Source organism: Taudactylus pleione, unplaced genomic scaffold (genome assembly GCF_031769625.1).
Source record: "Taudactylus pleione unplaced genomic scaffold, aTauple2 ptg000977l, whole genome shotgun sequence".
Classification (NCBI taxonomy): Eukaryota; Metazoa; Chordata; class Amphibia; order Anura; family Myobatrachidae; genus Taudactylus; species Taudactylus pleione.
In genome coordinates this window covers 4091965-4111762 of record NW_028285378.1, presented here as the reverse complement: position 1 = coordinate 4111762, position 19798 = coordinate 4091965, and the positions used below count along the sequence as shown (strand labels likewise).

The window sequence follows — 19798 nt, the reverse complement described above, 5'->3', positions numbered from 1 at the left end:
TCCACTTTGCTCCCAGCTGGACTCATCACCTCTGCCTGTGTTTTTTCAGCTCACTAACCTGCATACTGGACTGTTCTTATCTGCTGCTATCTGGACATTCTCCCATTATCTTCACTACAGTTTTCAAGTGCACTTTAGTGCTAAACCTGGACTTTTACTTTTGCCATTCCCATGTCTGCTAAATCACTCATTAAAGATTCTACCTTTTTATTTAAATCCACTTCTGTATCTGCTCCTGTCACCAGCCCGGGTCCACAACTAAACCAGAACATTACAGTTTCTTCTGGAACACTAGCTATTCTAAGTACTCGAGTACTTGTCTATGAGATTAAAGATCTGTTGCCCATAATCATATTGCATGCTTCAGTGCAAACTACATGGTTTAAATAACATGATATAGTTTTAATCACAAGTATCTTATTGTTGTACAGTAGACTTGTTAAACAAAAGAAAAAAAGGAGATTGCTGCACTAGTGTAATATAATTATTAATTATTTGTAATAACTTGGAAACCCCGTATTGTCCATTGAAATGCTGAACATATATTCAAACAAGAAAAAAGTGGGTTAAAGTGCTGCGCACAACTTATATCTTCTTAGAACTAGAAAGGCTAAGGATACATTAAATGTATTGTAGTGGATGTAGCAGAGATCTCTACCTGACCAATCTAATAAACATATACAATGTGTGGGAAGTGATGCTGAACACAATGAGTATAGATATAATAATTTACTTGATCTCAGAAAAATACATGCAGTAAAGTACAACAATGTATGTATATATAAAAATATATCAATAGCAAAGGCGAATCAATACAATATGGTAAGTACAAAAAACCACTGTATACCCTACTGTACGCCTTGTGGTAATCCGTGCAAAATCAATATGAGAGATCGCCCGTTGATCTATTGATATAATACAATAGAAGGGGTTAAGTCATGTGCCAACCTGATACCTGTATTACACCTCTATTTCGTGTGGATGTATACAATGTCTATGATCTCAGAAAATGAGATATAGCGGCGTCCCGCTATTCTCAATAGAAGATACCTCAATGAAGTGTTCAAGCGTCCTGGTTATTGATGGTGTACGTGGTCCGGGGTGATGCTGCAATGGTACGGTGGTGGCTGGCTTGGCTGGCAACGGGATCACTCTGCACTGCGGTGCTCTGGACTACGCATTCACGGACACTATCCCTGTTACCAGAGTTAGGTCCGTGCGCGTGTCTGAGTATACCAGCAGGTAATGAGAGGTGGTGAGTGAACAGCGGTCCTAGCTCTGGAGAGCTGGGGGCCGCGTACACTCCTCTAAATCAGAGGATACTTACCCGGAGTATATAGTAAAGTATATACAGTAAAATATATTGACAGACAGCTAAATATATTTCAAGAAACACATTGTTCCTAAACATTAATTTACATATACTGTGTTGACAAGACAAAAATTCAAAAATAAGCTGTGTATTAAAACAAAGGTCCCGTTGTGTGTTTACATTTATTTATATAAATAAATGTGCTTTATTTCTGTATACACGTTTGATTAATCCGAATCGTATTATCTCTGAGGAGAAAGGGAAAAAGGAACAGTTCAATTGAATTATCTTGTAGCTTGGTGGACTGCAATAATGTTTCTAAATTAATCAGAAAAATTGTAACCACATATTATAAACAATGTTGCCAAGCTATCCTGATAATATCAGTATCCACATCAACCGTAATATACAAGCTGTTTGTATCTACTTGGACTTTGGAGTTCAGCCTACAAGTCTTCAATATCTACTCATTGCCATGTAGCTGTAATAAGAGAAGACAGCGGAGGAGTTGGTAGGTGTATCCCAGCACCCTAATCTGTCTCCTGGTACAATGATGTGTAAATGAAATGATCTATTATACCAGCACTGGATGTCCTTTATCATAGGGCACATATATATCTGCCTACTCTTAATCCGTAGGTTATATCCTCACAGCATGAACTCATTTGCTGGCACAGAACGCTACAATTGGATTATATCTTAGATAATTATAACTATATACATGACTCATGCTCGATACAGGAGATGGAGGATATTAAATTTGTTTCGCAGAAACACTTGTGTTGTGCCGGCGTTCGGTGTCTTTATTCATAGGATGCATGCGCATATGTCCATCATAAATCTTATAGCACTATTCAGTAATGAATATTCATATTAGTTAAATATCTGTCACAAGCCGGCGCGCTGCCGATGCTGTGCGGGGTGAACGCCGGGCAAGCGTTCGCTGAAGTCTCCTCCTTCCTCCTGTTTGGATCTGTGGTTAGCAGCATATTGTTTGCAGTTCCAGTCCTGGTTGCTACTGAGCCTCTGCACTAATTACTGCCTGTCTGTGTGCACTATCAGGTGCACATTGAGTGATTCTCCTGTCTGTGCACAGCCCAGGTGCTCACTGGTCTGTCATTAGGGAGACTTGCTCTGGTTGGGCTCTGTTTCTGTTAAATGCCAGCCAGCCCTTCCCTCCATGCCGGTCATAGGGGCATATTCAATAGGCTGCGAGATTAGCAAAAAAACAGCACCTGCTAGCTTTTTCCTGCAGGTGCGTTTTTTTTGCTATTCTATTAGGTGCGTGGTTTTTAAATAAACATGCGTCAGGAGTTTTTTTCCACGCACCTCCTGAGCAAGCGTGATTCTTCCTAAAATCGTTGATTTTAGGTTAAATCACCGACACTTGCTTTGACACCCCTGCAGCGCTCCTCCTGAGGACTAATTAAGCAATTGGAAGTATCCAATTAGCTTAATTAGTCCTTAATTACTTACCTCCAGCAGCGCTGTCTTCTTCATCCTGTGTCGGGAGCTGGCTCTTCTGCAGCAGTGGTGAGTATGTCAGTGTGTGTGGTGTATGTAAGTGTGTATGAGTGTGTGTCCCACTGTCACTGTGCCCCCGCAGAGCTAGTGTGGCCCCCGATATGGGTGATGGGAGAACTACATCTCACAGCAGCCCCTGGGACTCCCAGCAGCCCCCTCTCCGGTAAGAAGAGAGAGGGGAGGCCGCTGGTAGCCGCGGAGACTACTGGAGACCCCTTGTAAGGTAAGTGTTTTTTTTTTCAGTAAAAAATACACACCTTCGGGTTTTCAGAACTCAAAACCCTGGGATCAGTATTTTTGGAATTGAATACCTCGGGTATCGGGAGCACGCATACCCGCTGTATTTCTAAATTGGGCGCAAGGTTTCTACCTCGCTAAACCTTGCGCCCAATTGGATATTCCCCGTAGCGTTCCACGTGTTTCTGGTTCCAGTGTGGTCTCCTGTTTTTAGTCGAGTTACCTGTGTCTAGTCAGCCCCATTGTACCAGCTGCTTGTGTCATCTAGGTGGCACGATCTGCCATAAGTATTACCAGCCGTTTGTGTCACCTGAGTGGTTCAGTCTGCATTCCTGTCTCCTGCTGCTTGTGCCATCCAGGCAGCATGGGCACACCTCAGCATCCTGAGTATGCAGTCTTTTGTACTATCGCTGATGTCATCCCGGCGGCACTAAGTGCACCTAAGCATTCCGAGTACGCAATTTTGTGTACAATCACTGGTGTCATCTCGGCGGCACTAAGCGCACTTCAGCGCCCTGAGTATGCAATCTTGTGTACGATCGCTGGTGTCATCCCGGTGCACACTACAGCATCCAGAGTACACTACCCAGTGTACAACCGCTAGTGTCATCCCGGTGGCACTCAGCACACCCTAGCATCTACTTGCCAAGTTCATCCAGCCCTCAAGGCTGCTGCACAGCTTGGAGTCTGCCTCAAAGGCTGGATATGACTCCTTTCAGTGACTGTTAGTACTGGCCCTCAGGCCACAACCAGCCCAGAGGCTGCTACCAGCCCTAAGGCCGCGCCTCATCCTACTGGCCCTCAGGCCCAACCAGCTAACGATACTGTCTTTGAACCTCTATACACCCCTGCCTATACCTTCTGATATCCTGCCTATAAACCTCTAAGGATGACGCTATTTTGCGTATGCAGTTATACAGTAAATAAAGACTCCAGACCTAGAACCTGTGGTTCCAAAGCACAATGTATTATTCAAGTAAAAGTAGTCAGTTACACGCTAGTTATAAGTACAATTTAGCGCAAAGGAATTATACAGACCCAAGTACAGTTATACAAATGCAGCGCTCTGGACCAGATGTAGGCATCAGTAAGAAACCCCTCGTCAATCAGCATTCAGCACGAAGATTAGAAACCCAGGGTCAGAGCACACATTTATATTCCCCAGAAATAGACAACACAATAGACAAGTTTGTTGCTTATTCCATTGGTCCTAAAGTACAGGGCATATGTTACAAGGCATCTAACAAGTTGGTTCAAATAGACACAGTCCAGCCTCTAACAACTGGTGGTCTCTGGTTTCACGCCTCATGCAAATCCTAACAGTTGGTCATATAATGTACATTTTGTTGCTTGAAGTCTCTGCGGTCCATAAGTTGAGAATGCCTGTTGCGACCTCTACATCGATGTTACCGGAATACTGTTGAGAGAGTACGCATCAGTACAATACCAAACATGGCTTACTTATCACATATAAAACCTTAGTTACAAAATAATCTTTATTTCATAGCAATTATAGTAACTGTGCATACTTGAATCTTATACCTTAAAGCTTATGGAACCTTGTATGTGAATATGTAATGTGTGAGTATGTGGGGTTTGATGTAAAGACGCTAGTTAACTTGGGGCAGATGCGTGTGCATGAAGCTAATATTCGGTGTTTTCAAATAGGATCTTATGTATTCGCTAATATGCGACTAGTTAACTGCGCAATTGTGCGTATTAATGTGTGTATGAGAAATGGTGTAAGATGCAATCGCATGATGCTAATAGTAATATCGCCACATGTACTAAAGTGTGAGTTTATTTAAAATGGCGCTTGGGTGGCCATTCGCAAAATGGCGTCTTGCGATTTCATTTCTAAGATGGCGTCTTGCGGCCAGTCGCAAAATGGTGTCACTGCGATTCAATTTTAAACTGATCTTGTCTCAGCCAATAATCCAGCTTTGACAGTCCACCCTTTGATAGAGAACAACATGCTATCACAATATGATTTTAAAATATAATCTTTAGGCTTACATTTATATACTATTTAGTTTTATTATGGGATGGCACAAGGTGGTTCTTAATCCATCAATTATGTGTCTCTGAGTGGGGACATAAAACTACTATTATACGCACACCACGGATCTTGGAAGATCATATGAAAGGTGTGGGGATACACCAGTCCTATAAAGGCAGTCTTGAAGGGGAAATTTGAGACTTTACATTATCTGAGGTGTTTTAAAATAACATTTCAATAATATATTCTATGCTTGTCTAAATATAAAACATTAAATGATGGTATTTCCTAGTTCAGGGTTGTACTGCAGTTCTGTATTTACCTCAGTATTCATACTGACCACCATCATAATTTCGTTCTTTCATTTTTCTCTATTTTTACATTTTCCACACTTCAACACAATAGGAACACACTGGACACATATGCCAATTATTAAGATGACAATCAGTATAAGGATTAAGAATTTGCCTATGCTGGCGATCACTTCCTGGACCCATTCCCCTAGACCTGATAACCATTTCACTGGGTTCAGCCATGAAACCTATCCTTCTATCTTCTCCCCTACTTCAGCCACTGAAGCATTATGGTTCTTACAAAATTCCCATTTTAGCTGAAGAATTTCATCCATCTTCCGGTCTATCACTTCCTTAGGGTCGCAGGTATCATTGGTGACATAGGTGCAACATTTTACTTCAAATTGGGTGGCCAACATTATGCAATACAATCCAGTAACAGCAGTTAAGTAGCCTGTGTTGCACCAGTTCTTTCTTCTACGCTTGCAATTCTCTCCCTGTATACCTGAATGTGTCATCGTACATCTCTGTGATATTATCTATTAATTTAGCAAGTTCCTGAATATATCTAAAATTTAATGTACCCCGAGCAATCCTGGTGGGATCCAATGCTACTAAAACTTGAAAGCCAGTTGTCTCACTAATTAACTGAGTGGCTTTATGTATGTCACCAGGTATCATATTTCGTTTGCCTCTGTGTTCATATTGCATGCGAAGATATGGTGATGGTGTGTTTTTATGTATACCAAGCATTTCAACATGTGTGAGGGTCATAACTTCTGGGACTGCTCTTCCCAGGTAACACAAACCTTCAGAACTCGGGGAGAGCCACTTATACACTTTTCTTCCACATATAAAATATACATTATCAGGGAGAACATAAGGAATGGTAAGCACATTTCCCTTGCAAACAATCCTATTTCTGGGTCTTCCATATGGTACATGCAACTCTCTGGCAGTATTATTTTAGCACAATAACCATCTGGTACCTTACCAATAATTTCTTTGGTGGAACTCAATGTATACCAGTACCTAAAATGTCTCCCACTAGATTTAATTGAGTGTATCAGACCATGGTTTATGGACTCATTATCAGCTCTTTGTGAGAAGGTCATCATCTGATTATTCCCTGTCACTTCCCAACTCCTGGGTTTATTGGGGTTGGTTATGGTTAAACACAAAAGTGATCTATCTACTTGGAATTTATAGAGTTTGAAATGAGGTGGTTTGGATGAGAGGAATTTTCCATCCAATGTCTTCCCTTTCTGTAATTCTAAAATTTCTGTGATATTCAGTGGAAATGGCACTAACCCTACATTATGCTGTCCCTGTGGCACATGTGAACACACCCAGCAATCAGTTTGATTTAACACTTTGCCTACCATGCTATGATAATCCTCTAAAGGATACCCACCCCAGTAAGGGTTATATTTAGGCTGGCACCGTTGGATAAAATTCTCATCAACTAGGGACCCACAAAGCTCACAAATACAGGAATCTTCAAACGATAAACCTCCACACCTTCCGCGAGTATCTGGAATAACAGCTCTCTTAACAATAACAGTACTAAGATTGGTCAGATACTCCCCTGATTGGCATTGCACTCCTTCTGACTCCACTCCATCAGCACTGCCATCAACTCCCCTCTCCACAATCAGTCCCCCTTCACAGAAACTGGACATTCCCGAACCGACCAGGATGGTGAACACTCTAAAAGAGAACATGAAAATGTACACAGCAAGCCCGTCCATTGCCACAACAAGACCTGCAGATTTCTGTTAGTTCAGGTATCTCACTGCAACCTTTTCAATTCTCCCAGAACAAGCTCATGAGCGACAGGTCCATGCTATCAGCCTTGTCTCCGACTCGTTTCTCCACCGGTTGGTTGACCTTTTTGCAGTGAGTGGAATGGACCCAGGTATCTCTCTCAGCCACGTTCAAAGATGTAGTACTTGTCAGCAGCACCTGGTACGGACCTTCCCACCGATCAGTCAAACAACCTGAACACAAGAAATGTCTGATCATAACATATTCTCCTGGTTCAACATCATGACAGTTAGTTTCAGGCATATCATTGGACAACAATTTCAGTTTCTGCTGCTGTTGTTTTAACTACTTACTCATTGATATAAGATACTTTACAGTTACCTCGTTGTTACCCTTCAAGGCTTCCTGTGGACTTATAATCAAATGAGGTTGTCTACCGAACAGTATTTCAAATGGGGACAGATTTAGAGGGGGTCTAGGAGTGGTCCTTATGCTATGTAAGACCAAAGGTAACGCTTCTGGCCATCCTAGTCCAGTCTCTGCCATGATTTTACTTTGCTTATTTTTAATAGTCCCGTTCATCCTCTCTACCTTGGCACTGGCTTGCGGTCAGTAGGGGGTGTGAAGTTGACTATTAATACCCATCAGCTTCCACATATTTTGAAAAACATCACCTGTGAAATGTGTACCCCTGTCACTCTCAATGATTTTAGGGATACCGTACCTGCATACAAATTCCTGAACTATTTTCTTGGCAGTAAACGCAGCAGTATTAGTGGCCGCTGGGTAGGCCTCAACCCAATTAGAAAATACGTCAGTGCACACCAATACATACTTAAGATTGCTGCAGGGTGGTCATTGGATGAAATCAATTTGTATCACCTGGAAAGGTCCATCAGTCGGTGAAATGTGGGACGGTATGGTAGGGATCGCTTTCCCTATGTTCTTCCTCAAGCAGGTCAGACAGGACATTGCTTTCTTTTCTGCTTGTGAAGAAAAACCTGGTGCGCACCAGTATGCTCTCACCAACTCGCACATACCTTGCTTTCCCAGATGAGTCAGACCGTGTGCTGCCTCAGCCAGGCTGGGGTAATATGCCTTGGGGGCTACTGGCTTACCTTCTCCATGCCTCCAGAGCCCGGAGGACTTCCAAATGGACTTTTCCTGAATTGAACACACATTTTGCATCTCAATTAATTTCAGCATATCAATTGTTTGGAAAGACATAATTTTTTCAGTGGGAGAAAACATTTTTAACCCTGCTGCCCATTTTGCAGCTTCATCGGCTCTGTTGCTGCCCAATGACACCGGATCATCCTCACATGTATGGGCTTTACACTTGATTACTGCCATCGCTTTAGGCAGTTGGATTGCTCCTAAAAGATGTTTTATGTGTCGGGAATGTGCAACTGGTGTGCCTGCTGCTGTCATAAAATTTCTCAGACGCCATAGAGCCCCGAAATCGTGCACCACCCTGAACGCATACCTCGAGTCAGTGTAGATGTTAGCAGATTTGCCTGCTGCCAGTTCACACGCTCTAGTTAGTGCTACTAACTCTGCCACCTGGGCTGAGTGAGGAGGACCAAGAGGTTTAGCTTCTATGATGTCTGTGTCATTTACAACAGCATAACCTGTACATAATTCACCTGTGTCTGTTTGTCTATGACAACTCCCATCCATGTAAAAAGTCACATCTACCTTCTCTAAAAAGGTGTGTCGTGTATGTCAGGTCTAGCAGTAAAGGTCTGATTCAGATATTCCATACAATCATGTGTATCATTATGTCCACTGAATTCACCCCCGCCAGCAACTCGTCTCCTTCCACCCTTTGTACATCATGTTGTACATATGATAAATATGTCGCTGGATTCAGCGTGCCGCAACATTTAACAGTGATGTTTGCAGGTGCGATTAGAGCTAGTTCCCATTTGGTAAACCTAGCCGAAGAAACGTGTCTGGTTTAAGCAGAATTCAGCAGAGCAGATACAGTGTGGGGAGTGTATACAATCATATCATGACCCAATACTACGTCCTCACTTTTACTCACCAATAGAGTGGTAGCTGCTACACTTCTCAAACAGGTGGGGAGTGATCTCACCACAGTGTCCAATTGGGCATTGTAGTATGCTACGGGCCTACTGGCATGTTTTTGTGTAAGGACACCTGCAGCACAACCATCGGCTTCCGTACAATACAAATCAAAAGGTTTTTCATAATCTGGTATTCCCAATGCAGGTGCTTTTGTCAGACTATCCTTAAGATTAAGGAAAGCCTGCTCTGATTCCTCTGTGTGTATGACACGATCGGGCTTTGAGGAAGAGATTAAGGCCCTCATTGAGAGGCGGTCGGAGGATGCAAGCGGTCGCTCAACAACTAGGCGGCCGCTTGCATCCTGACCGGCCACCTCTGTTTCGGTCATTAGGCTGTGAGTTTACACCCACAGCTCTAACGACCGCTAGGGTGATGGTCGCGATGGTCATAGACCATCGCGACCATCGGGGTTTACAATGAGACCCTAGGGTAGGGTCTCACTTGTCGTAAGCCCCGGAGTGGGGCCTCCCCCAAACAGCAGGCGTTCCCATGGGAACACCTCCGTTTGGGCTGCCACCCCCCCCGGCACGCCTTCCAAACAGGGTGAGCTGTCAATCAACACCAACAGCTCGCCCCCTTTGGAAAGAGACCCGCTACGACCGGCACTGTCGGTCGTAGCGGGTCTCACGCATGCGCACGAAGGAGCCGGCTATAACCCCTCCCACCACTCTTTTTCACCAGAAAGATGGGACTGTTGGCTACACTAGCTGTACGGACTAAAATTCCCTGTTGCAATAGTCGCTCAATTATTGGAAAAACCCCTAATTCTACCTCCTGTTTTAGTGGGTACTGGGGATTTTTTGGAGCTTGCCTACCGCTTTTTAAATTTACCATTATGGGGCTTACGTTTGCCATTAATCCAGTGTCCTGTCCATACTTAGTCCAAAGGGAATCTGGAATTTGGGACAACATTTGATCTACCTGGGACGGATTTTCATTTTAACTGGTAGAGATACATTATCCTTCGGGGAGTGTCCAACATATCCCGCACCTCGTGCGCAACTCTCTCAGGGAAATCTAAAAATACACCATCAGGGGTGCAATATATAACACATCCCATCTTACATAACAAGTCTCTGCCCAGCAGGTTAGTAGGAGCCGCAGCAGCTAAAAGAAAAGAATGCTTGGTATGCAACAGCCCAATAGTAACCTCTGTGGACTTTGTTAAAGGATAATGTTCCACTTTACCTGTTACACCCATTGTTGGTACTGTCTCGTTGCTCACTTGTAAATTAACGGGAGATTTTATCACTGACCTGGTCGCCCCTGTGTCTACAAGAAAAGGATATTCAGTACCAGCTACATCAACCATCATGACCGGTTCTTCCCTAGTACTTCCCGTTAATTTGACTATCTGTAGACTACAGGTATGACCTGACCCCTAGCGTTGGCTACCATTCTCCAATAAAGCATTAACGGCCACAATTGGAGCTGGTGTCTGCTGGACATTTGCTGTTCTCTGTGCATATCCCTTATGGGGATATCCAGGTACTCTCTGGTTTGGGGGTCCTACCTTGTTACTCTGCAGTTTTTAATTAAATGTCCTGGCTGGTTACAATTAAAACATATTTGTGGATCGGATGAAGACACGGGTTGTTGTGAGGTTTGAGCAGGAGGAAAAGGTGGTCGCTATGGGTAGGGATATGGAGGATAAGGGTGTTGTGGGGGATATGAAGTTTGTGAGTAGTGTGGGACCTGTGGTTGTGTAGGGTTAGTAGAATAGAGCTGTGTTTGCGGTTGTGTGGGATTAGTGAAGGCATATAACTGTTCAGGTGTAGGTGTGTGTGTTGATGCAAGTGTGTCTGTTGGCTGTGATGTTACTGTCATTCCTTCCAGAGCTTGAATACTGACAGCCATTAGTTTTTCGCTCTGGATCTCTCTCTTCTTTGAGATGTTCTTATCATGTTCTATGGCAGATTCTATGAGTTTATCTATTGTGACTCCCCTCCAGCCAGGTTGTGAGGTCTGAACCTGAGTCTTTAAGTTTTCCTTAAGACCGTCCATGAGTACCGTGACTATCATTCCCCTGTGGTGAGTGCTATCTTTAATATCTTCTATCCCAGTGTACTGAGTGATAGCCTGCAGAGCCCGGTCGCAATTCTCTTCTGCAGATTCACTCTCCTTTTGCTTTATGGCGAAAATTTTGTTCCAGTTAACTACTACCGGAAAATATATACCCAATTGAGTTACAATGTGGGAAATATTACCTTGGCTTACTTGGTCTGTTAAGGGAATGTCACCATCCAATACACAATCCGTGATAAATTTTGTCACGTCGGTATTGCGTGGTAGACAGGCCCTTAACACCACCCGCCAATCTTTATTAGTTGGCTCATGAGAACTACCCAAATTCCTCAAAAATCTTTGACATTTGGCTAGTTCCTTTTTGGGTTCGGGGAAATCATTTATGATGGAATTTAGTTCTACTCTTGTCCAAGGACAATTTTTCCAATTTTTCATTACCACTTGTGGGCACTACACCGTTCGCATCTGCATTTCGATTCGGAACAGTTATTGTCCGAATGGGATGCAGACCAGTAGCGCTGCTACCTTTGACCTTGTTACCTGGCTGGGGGTTTAATCTGTTGCTGCTACGTATGGTATTAACAACTTCCTCTACGGGTGCAGAGGGTGTTAGCACTTCCCTTGCTGTTACCGATGGAGATGGCGGCACCACTCGTGATAGTCGTGGCGTAGCATCTATCATTTGTACAGCATGGGAAATGGCAGCCATTACAATAGGCTCATCATCCATATCATGAACATTTTCTTTATAGTTGCTTAAGAGAGGGTACAAATTGCTTGTTACATTTTTATGGGTATTTTTGATAACTGTACTTGCACCTCCATCCACATAAGGTGGGGGTGGTGCGCGTGAACTGCTGTCAATACCTTCCGCAATGCTACCTTGTTGCACGTGCGCGGCATTATGTGGCTCGCCCGCATTGCAATTCAGCGTCGTGGATGTATTCTCTGGCAATGCGCTCGCAACGCTAGTTTGCGTCTTTTGACCTTTTTCTCTCGGGAGCGCATCAGACTGATGTGATCCCGGACATTATCTAATACATCTTTATCAAAACTACCAATTCTGGGAAACGGTCTAACACTCTTCATCGCCATCTTAAACCATACATCACAATACCTTATTGCATAAGTACCGTACTTAGTATGCATAATACGACGGGCCGATCCAAGCGGCGCTTCCATTAGCAGCACATCATTGTCTAACATCTCTATTGTTTGCGTGGCTTCCATTCTGAGACAACCCCTACGTTTTTCAATAAAGATTTAAACTGGTGAAAGACAGTCAAGATACTTTCACTTACCTGCGAACGCCTTGGAAAAAAGGCGTATTCGCAAACCTTATGGAGGACCTCTAGACGCTTCCACTCACCTACGGAAGTAAAGGCCGCTTCCGCTCAGCAATCCCTTTTTGACTACTTCTCAACTGCTAGGGGGCAGCAAAGTACCCTTTGTGTTCCAGTTGATTTCGTCCACTCTCCCACCAGCTCACAATCACAATCTAGCCAAGATTATGTGGTTCAATTATAGTGTTCAAATAAGCCTATCAGATCACACACATTGATTACTGAACGCTATAATCACGCTGGGGGCCGAACCCTAACAAAAAATAACAAACCATACACTTGCTTTGTGTAAAGTAAACAGTAAGCTGCTACCGAGTCACTAGGCCAACTCCTGCGCCTAGCACTTAAGGGTCCTTTGATACCCTTAACATTTAGGTCCCTTGTTACACCCTAAACAAACACTCACAGTTACACACCTTTTTTCCTGCGCAGAAAAATACACATTAACCCAGATATTTAGCAACAATTGATAATGTAAACTCAATGGCTTTGTTTAAACATGTGGCAGCACAACCAGAAGTACGTATACGCTATTGTGCGACCAGTCGCATACACAATAATGCGACTACCACACAACCGTATGACAACCTTTAGCTGCGAACACAAAAGTGCGTCTTTACTGTGCGCAAAACTGCGACTCAGCCGTGTGTTCAATACTGCGGCACCCCTTTAAATGTTAGATTCTATCAACAAAGGAAAACAAACTTTTCCCTCTCTTGTCCCTGGATTCTAGTCAGCGTCCCTGGCTCACATGAAAATGGGTAGCGATCTCTCAGCACCGAGTGATTGCAAGTAAACACTCCACCCTTTGGTGAGATATCGATAACCGTATGTGCCATGTGAATGGGTAAGTGACTTCACTATGAGCCCCCAACTAATGATACTGCCTTTGAACCTCTATACAACCCTGCCTATAAACCTCTAAGGGTGACGCTATTTTGCGTACGCAGTTATACAGTAAATAAAGACTCCAGACCTAGAACCTGTGGTTCCAAAGCACAAAGTATTATTCAAGTAAAAGTACAGTCAGTTGCACACTAGTTATAAGTACAATTTTGCGCAAAGGAATTACACAGACCCAAGTACAGTTATACATACACAGCGCTCTGGACCAGATGTAGGCATCAGCAAGAAACCCCTCGTCAATCAGCATTCAGCACGAAGACTAGAAACCCAGGGTCAGAGCACACATATTTATACCCCCCCCTAGAAATAGACAACACAGTAGAGAAGTTTGTTGCTAATACCATTGGTCCTAAAGGAATCCTTTAGGACCAATGGTATATGTTGCAAGGCATCTAACAGGTTGGTTCAAATAGACACATTTCAGCCTCTAACAACTGGTGGTCTCTGGTTTCCTGCCTCATGCAAATCCTAACAGTTGGTCATATAATGTACATTTTGTTGCTTGAAGTCTCTGCGGTCCATAAGTTGAGAATGCCTGTTGCGATCTCTACATCGATTTTACCGGAATACTGTTGAGAGAGTACGCATCAGTACAATACCAAACATGGCTTACTTATCACATATAAAACCTTAGTTACAAAATAATCTTTATTTCATAGCAATTATAGTAACTGTGCATACTTAAATCTTATACCTTAAAGCTTATGGAACCTTGTATGTGAATATGTAATGTGTGAGTATGTGGGGTTTGATGTAAAGATGCTAGTTACCTTGGGGCAGATGCGTGTGCATGAAGCTAATATTCGGCGTTTTCATACAGGATCTTATGTATTCACTAATATGCGACTAGTGTGTGTATGAGAAATGGTGTAAGATGCAATCGCATGATGCTAATAGTAATATCGCCACATGTACTAAAGTGTAAGTTTATCCAAAATGGCGCTTGGGCGGCCATTCGCAAAATGGCATCTTGCGATTTCATTTCTAAGATGGCGTCTTGCGGCCAGTCGCAAGATGGCGTCACTGCGATTCAATTTTAAACTGATCTTGTCTCAGCCAATAATCCAGCTTCGACACAGCACAGAGGTTGCTACCAGCCCAAATGCCGCACCTCATCCTTCTGGCCCTCAGCCCACAACCAACCTGGGCTGCTACCGGCCCAAAGGTCGCATGTCATCTTACAGGCCCACAGGCCTCATCCAACCAGGCACCTCCAGCCCTCATGGCTGCTTCTGGCCCAAAGGCTGCACCTTATTCTACTGGCCCATAGGCCACAGCCAATCAGTTATCTTCAGCCCTCAAGGCTGCTACACGGCTGCATCAAGCCAAGGTAGACCAGCCCTCAAGGCTGTAGTGGGACTAATACCCAATTATCTGACCTGAGCCTTAACATTATCACCGGCCTTTATTCAGGGTATTGTGATCCTCCATCATGGACCATGGTCAGAACCTGGTTCAGATTCTGGCTGGACAGATCCAGATTCTGACACAATAGGTGCAGGCACTTTCTCTCCCTGTAGAGGTGATTCATGGTGCCCCTGCTCCCACGGTTGTGGAACCAAAATTACATTTGCTTGATCAGTTCTCCAGCAACCGAAATGACTTCCTGAATTTAAGAGAAAGCTGTAAGCTCTACTTGCGACTTCGGTTCAAGTCCTCGGGTTCACAGACCCAACAAGTAGGCATCATCATCTCCTTACTTCAGGGTGATCCAGAAACCTGGGCCTTTCGGCTTCCTTTGTCCAGCCTGGCCCTCCAGACAGTGGAGACATTTTTTACTGTGCTTGGGTTAATCTATCATGACCCAGACAAGGCGTCCATGGCAGAGGCAAGTCTCCGGTCTCTAAAACAGAAGAGTAGAGCGGAGGAAGATTATTGTATGGAGTTCCGCAAGTGGGCAGTCAATGCAGGTTGGAAGGATCCAGGCCCAAGTTCCCTGGATGATCTTATGAGTTTGGCTATTCATGTCGACCGACGGCTCTGGGAACACAGAGTGGAGAAGAAGTTACCTTCTCAGCTCCCTCGATCTCCATTGTGGACAACTACATCTGACTCCGATGAAGCCATGCAGTTGGATGCATTCTGCCTTCTGCCCAAAGAGAAATGGAGGAGATGCTAGCTGGGGTTATGCCTCTACTGCGGTGGTAGAGGTCACTTGACCCAACTTTGTCCTCTGAAGTCGGGAAAAGACAAGGTCTAGGTGAATTAGGGGAGGTACATCTAGGCCTTGCATCCGTCTACCCTGAAAATTCTATCCTGATAACTGCAGTAATTCATCTCTCCAACACACAGGTCTCTGTCCCGGCATTCATTGACAGTGGTGCAGCAGACAACTTTATGTCCTTGTCTTTGTCCTTTTGTCCTTGACAACTTGTCCTTTTTACAAACTCTAGGTCTGACCCTGCTGCCATTATCCACTCCTGTGTCAGTGATTGGATGGAACCAGCCTTTCCAGTGCTCCAGTGTTCTTCCGGACTCCTCTTCTACAGCTGTTGGTTGGTGTCTTACATTGTGAGGAACTTTTGTTTCTTCTTCTGCAGTTTCCTTTGGTTCTGGGGTTACCCTGGTTGAAGAAGTATAAAACGTGATCCAATGGCAGACCGGTAACATCTTGGAATGGGGTACATCGTGCTTCTCTTACTGTCTATCCCAACCTATTTGTCTGGCTGCTGCCGTGGTTGCCTCATCCATTCTGGCTCCATATAGAGATCTGGCCAAAGTTTTTTCTAAGAAAAAAGCTGATGTCCAGCCTCCTCACTGATCCTTCAACTGCACCATTGATCTTTTACCTGGTGCCAGGCTTCCTAAGGGACGATTATATGCCTTGTCCATTCCGGAGGATAAGGCTATGCAGGACTGGGCCTGATTCAGACCTGGACGCTATTTACAGCTGCTCGCTGGCTAAAAGGGGCCAGCTATTTAAATCATGTGCTTGCACTGCGTCACGTAAAGCCGCCCAATAGTGAGCGGCCGCACTATGCGCTCGCACCTGTATAAAGACGCTCCTTTGCCACTCATAACACATGTCATCTCCGGCAGTTGTAGGATTAACCGGGAACATAGAGAGCCATCGGAGCTGCTCACAGCGCTTGTGGTAGCCTTTTCCCACCACAAATATATAAAGAAAGGGGGTGGAAACCTGCGCACTGAGATAAAAATGTGGATATATGGCTCTGTAGCGAGCTGCGGTATATGAATGATAGCTGACTCTATCATAAGCAGTTAGAAGAAAAAGAATATACGCGCTCAGCTATAGTTCACACTGATTGGATGCAGAATGTTATATTGGGCCTAAATGGATACGGTCCATACTGAGTAACAAAATGAGATAAGTGAATGTAGGAATAATTAATTTTACTGATAAGGATCAAAAAAACACATCTAAGGAAGCAGTATTCAAATTGTAAATACCTGCACCACAAGATTGCGAGCAGTTCTGGCTTAAATACAACCCAGTCACATGTGTAATGACGCTACTTTGCTAATTATGCACACCCATTAAACGCCGTTCTGACGGTCGGGCATGCCTGCGTTCGCACATCCACACCCCTGTTTACAAGCACCTTCCCCTGTTACCACCCACAAATGGCACTATTTGTCACTCAAAATAGTGGCCCAACTGCGGGCTATGGGTGAGCACTTTCCCATTGCAATGACTGGTTCGCGCACACGCATTGCGACTCATACACATGCTCAGATTGTGAAAAATCACTCAATGCGATCGAGCACAGCATAGCGTCCGGGTCTGAATCAGGCCTTATATCCGGAAGGCTCTGGATAAAGGTTTTATTTGCCCATCCAAATCCCCAGTAGGAGCAGGGTTCTTCTTCGTTGAGAAAAAGGACGGATCTCTTCTACCCTGCATAGACTTCTGTGGACTGAATAAAATCACATTCAAGAATGCATATCCCTTGCCACTCATCTCGGTGCTCTTTGACCAACTGCGTGTGGCATCTATCTTATTGAAGATTGATCTCAGGGGCGCATACAATCTCATTCACATCAAAGAAGGGGATGAGTGGAAGACGGCTTTTAACACCCATTCTGGACATTTTGAGTACCTGGTCATGCCGTTCAGCCTCCAATGCCCCAGCCGTGTTTCAAGATTTTATTAATGAGGTGTTAAGGTATTTCTTGGAAGTCTTTGTGGTGGTCTATTTGGATGATATCCTCATTTATTCCAGATCCGTGGAAGAACATCAGAGGCATGTCAGACTGATCTTGCAGAGGTTACTGGATAACAACCTCTATGCCAAATTGGAGACAATGGAGTCATTTTCCACTGGGCGCCAGCCCTGAAGGGGGCACCTGGCTCCATTGTCACCCAGAGTTGCATGGACAAGGAGCGCCGCTGATCGGTGCTTCACCTCCAGTGGCGTAACTGCACCCCCTGCACCCTCCATTTGCCGGGCACCCACTGAGTGTGTAACCAGCAGGCGCCTGGCCCCTTCTCTCCCACCGGTGGTAGCCAGAGGACGAAGCTTACTCCTGAGCTCCGGCTTCCGGGTCCCGCAGTGCATTATGGGAGTGACATCATGATGTCACTCCCATAGTTCCGAGGAGCGGGCGCCGGGGATGGACAGCAGCAGGCACTGGAGCGGGGTTTAAGGTAAGTATTTTTTATTTTTGTTGTATGTGTGCAGGCGTGCGGGGGGGGCACTATTGGGGGCATTACAGGGGGCATTACAGGGGGCTTATTACATGGGGCTTACTGCAGGGGGCATCACAGGGGGCTTACTACAGGGGGAACAGCAGGGGGCTTACTACTGGGGTCTTATTACAGGGGGCTTACTACTGGGGCACTACAGGGGGCTTATTACAGGGGGCTTACTACTGGGGGTTCTACAGGTGGCTTACTACAGGCGGCATTGGAGGGGGCTTACTACTGGGGGCACTACAGGGGGCTTATTACAGGGGGCTTACTACTGGGGGCACTACAGGGGGCATTACAGGGGGATTACTACTGGAGGCACTACAGGGGACTTACTACTGGGTGTCCTACAAGGGGTCTTATTACAGGGGGCTTACTACTGGGGGCACTACAGGGGGCATTACAGGGCCTTACTACAGGGGGCATTACAGGGGCCTTACTACTGGGGGCATCATATGGGGGCACTACTGCAGGATTACTACTGGGGGCACTACAGGGGCCTTACTACTGGGGGCACTGCATAGCGGAACCACTACTGGAGGTACTGCATAGGGGGACCACTACTGGAGGCACTGCATAGGGGGACCATTACTGGGGGGCACTACATAGGTGGGCACTGCATAGGGGGACCTCTACTGAGGGCAGAGCATAGGGGAACCATGACTGGGGGAATTGTATAGAAGGAACTGCATAGGGGGCGGCAGCAGCTGGGGCTGGCATAGGTGCTGGGGGGTGGTATATTTTAATTTGGGGGGATGGGGGTAAGGCCCCAACATTTATCTTGCCTCCGGGCACCTGGGATGAAGTTACAACACTGGAGAAATGTGAGTTTGATGTGAAATATGTGTCATTCTTGGGCTACTGTTTGCCTTCACAGGTTTTCTCCATGGATCCTGGAAAAGTCAAGGCCATTCTGGACTGTGAGCAACCGTGACATTGAAGGCTATTTAATGATTTCTTGGCTTTGCAAAATACTACTGCAGGTTTATAAAGTCCTTTTCTGCCATATTCTCCCCCATTGTGGAGTTAACCAAAAAAGGAACTGAAGTTGCAAATTGGTCACCCAGTGCCGTTCAAGCCTTTAACACCTTGAAGGCAGCTTTTGTCTCTGCTCCTGTACTCCAGCATCCAAATCCAGAGCTTCTGTTCATCGTGGAGGTTGACATGTCTGAGATTGGAGTAGGCACTATCCTGTCTCAGAAAGATGTCAAGAACGGTAAGCTGCATCCTTGTGCCTTTTTCTCCAGGAAATTCGGTTCTGCAGAGAAGAATTATGATGTGGGCAACCGGGAGCTGTTGGTAATTAAGTGGGCCTTTGAGGAGTGGAGCCATTGGTTGGACGGGGCTAACCATGTGGTGACAGTCCTCACTGATCACAAGAATCTGGCCTATATTGAGACGGCGAAAAGGTTAAACGCGAGACAGGCACGATGGGCCCTGTTCTTCACCTGCTTCAATTATGTGATTTCTTTTTGACCTGGGTCCAGAATATTAAAGCAGATACCCTGTCTCAAAGCTTCCTGGTATGTCAACTGCCCAGAGCTTTGGAAGAGTCCATCATTCCTGCCTCCAGGATTCATTGTGCGGTCACCCAGACCCTGGCAGATTCTGTCAGGGCTTGTCAAGCTGAACTTCCTAGTATGCCATCAG

At 45.0% G+C, this 19798-nt stretch overlaps 1 protein-coding gene across 1 annotated transcript in view; it reads right to left on the bottom strand.

The window, feature by feature from the left end:
- Positions 1 to 1476: 1476 nt before the first annotated feature.
- LOC148454586 (CD151 antigen-like) overlaps positions 1477 to 19798 on the bottom strand; it is a 103200-nt gene continuing 84878 nt past the window's right edge. The window contains exon 6 of the mRNA XM_088460738.1: positions 1477 to 1560. Coding sequence (XP_088316864.1) covers positions 1555 to 1560 — 6 coding nt within the window. The 3' untranslated portion in view covers positions 1477 to 1554. The remainder of the gene's footprint in view (positions 1561 to 19798) is intronic.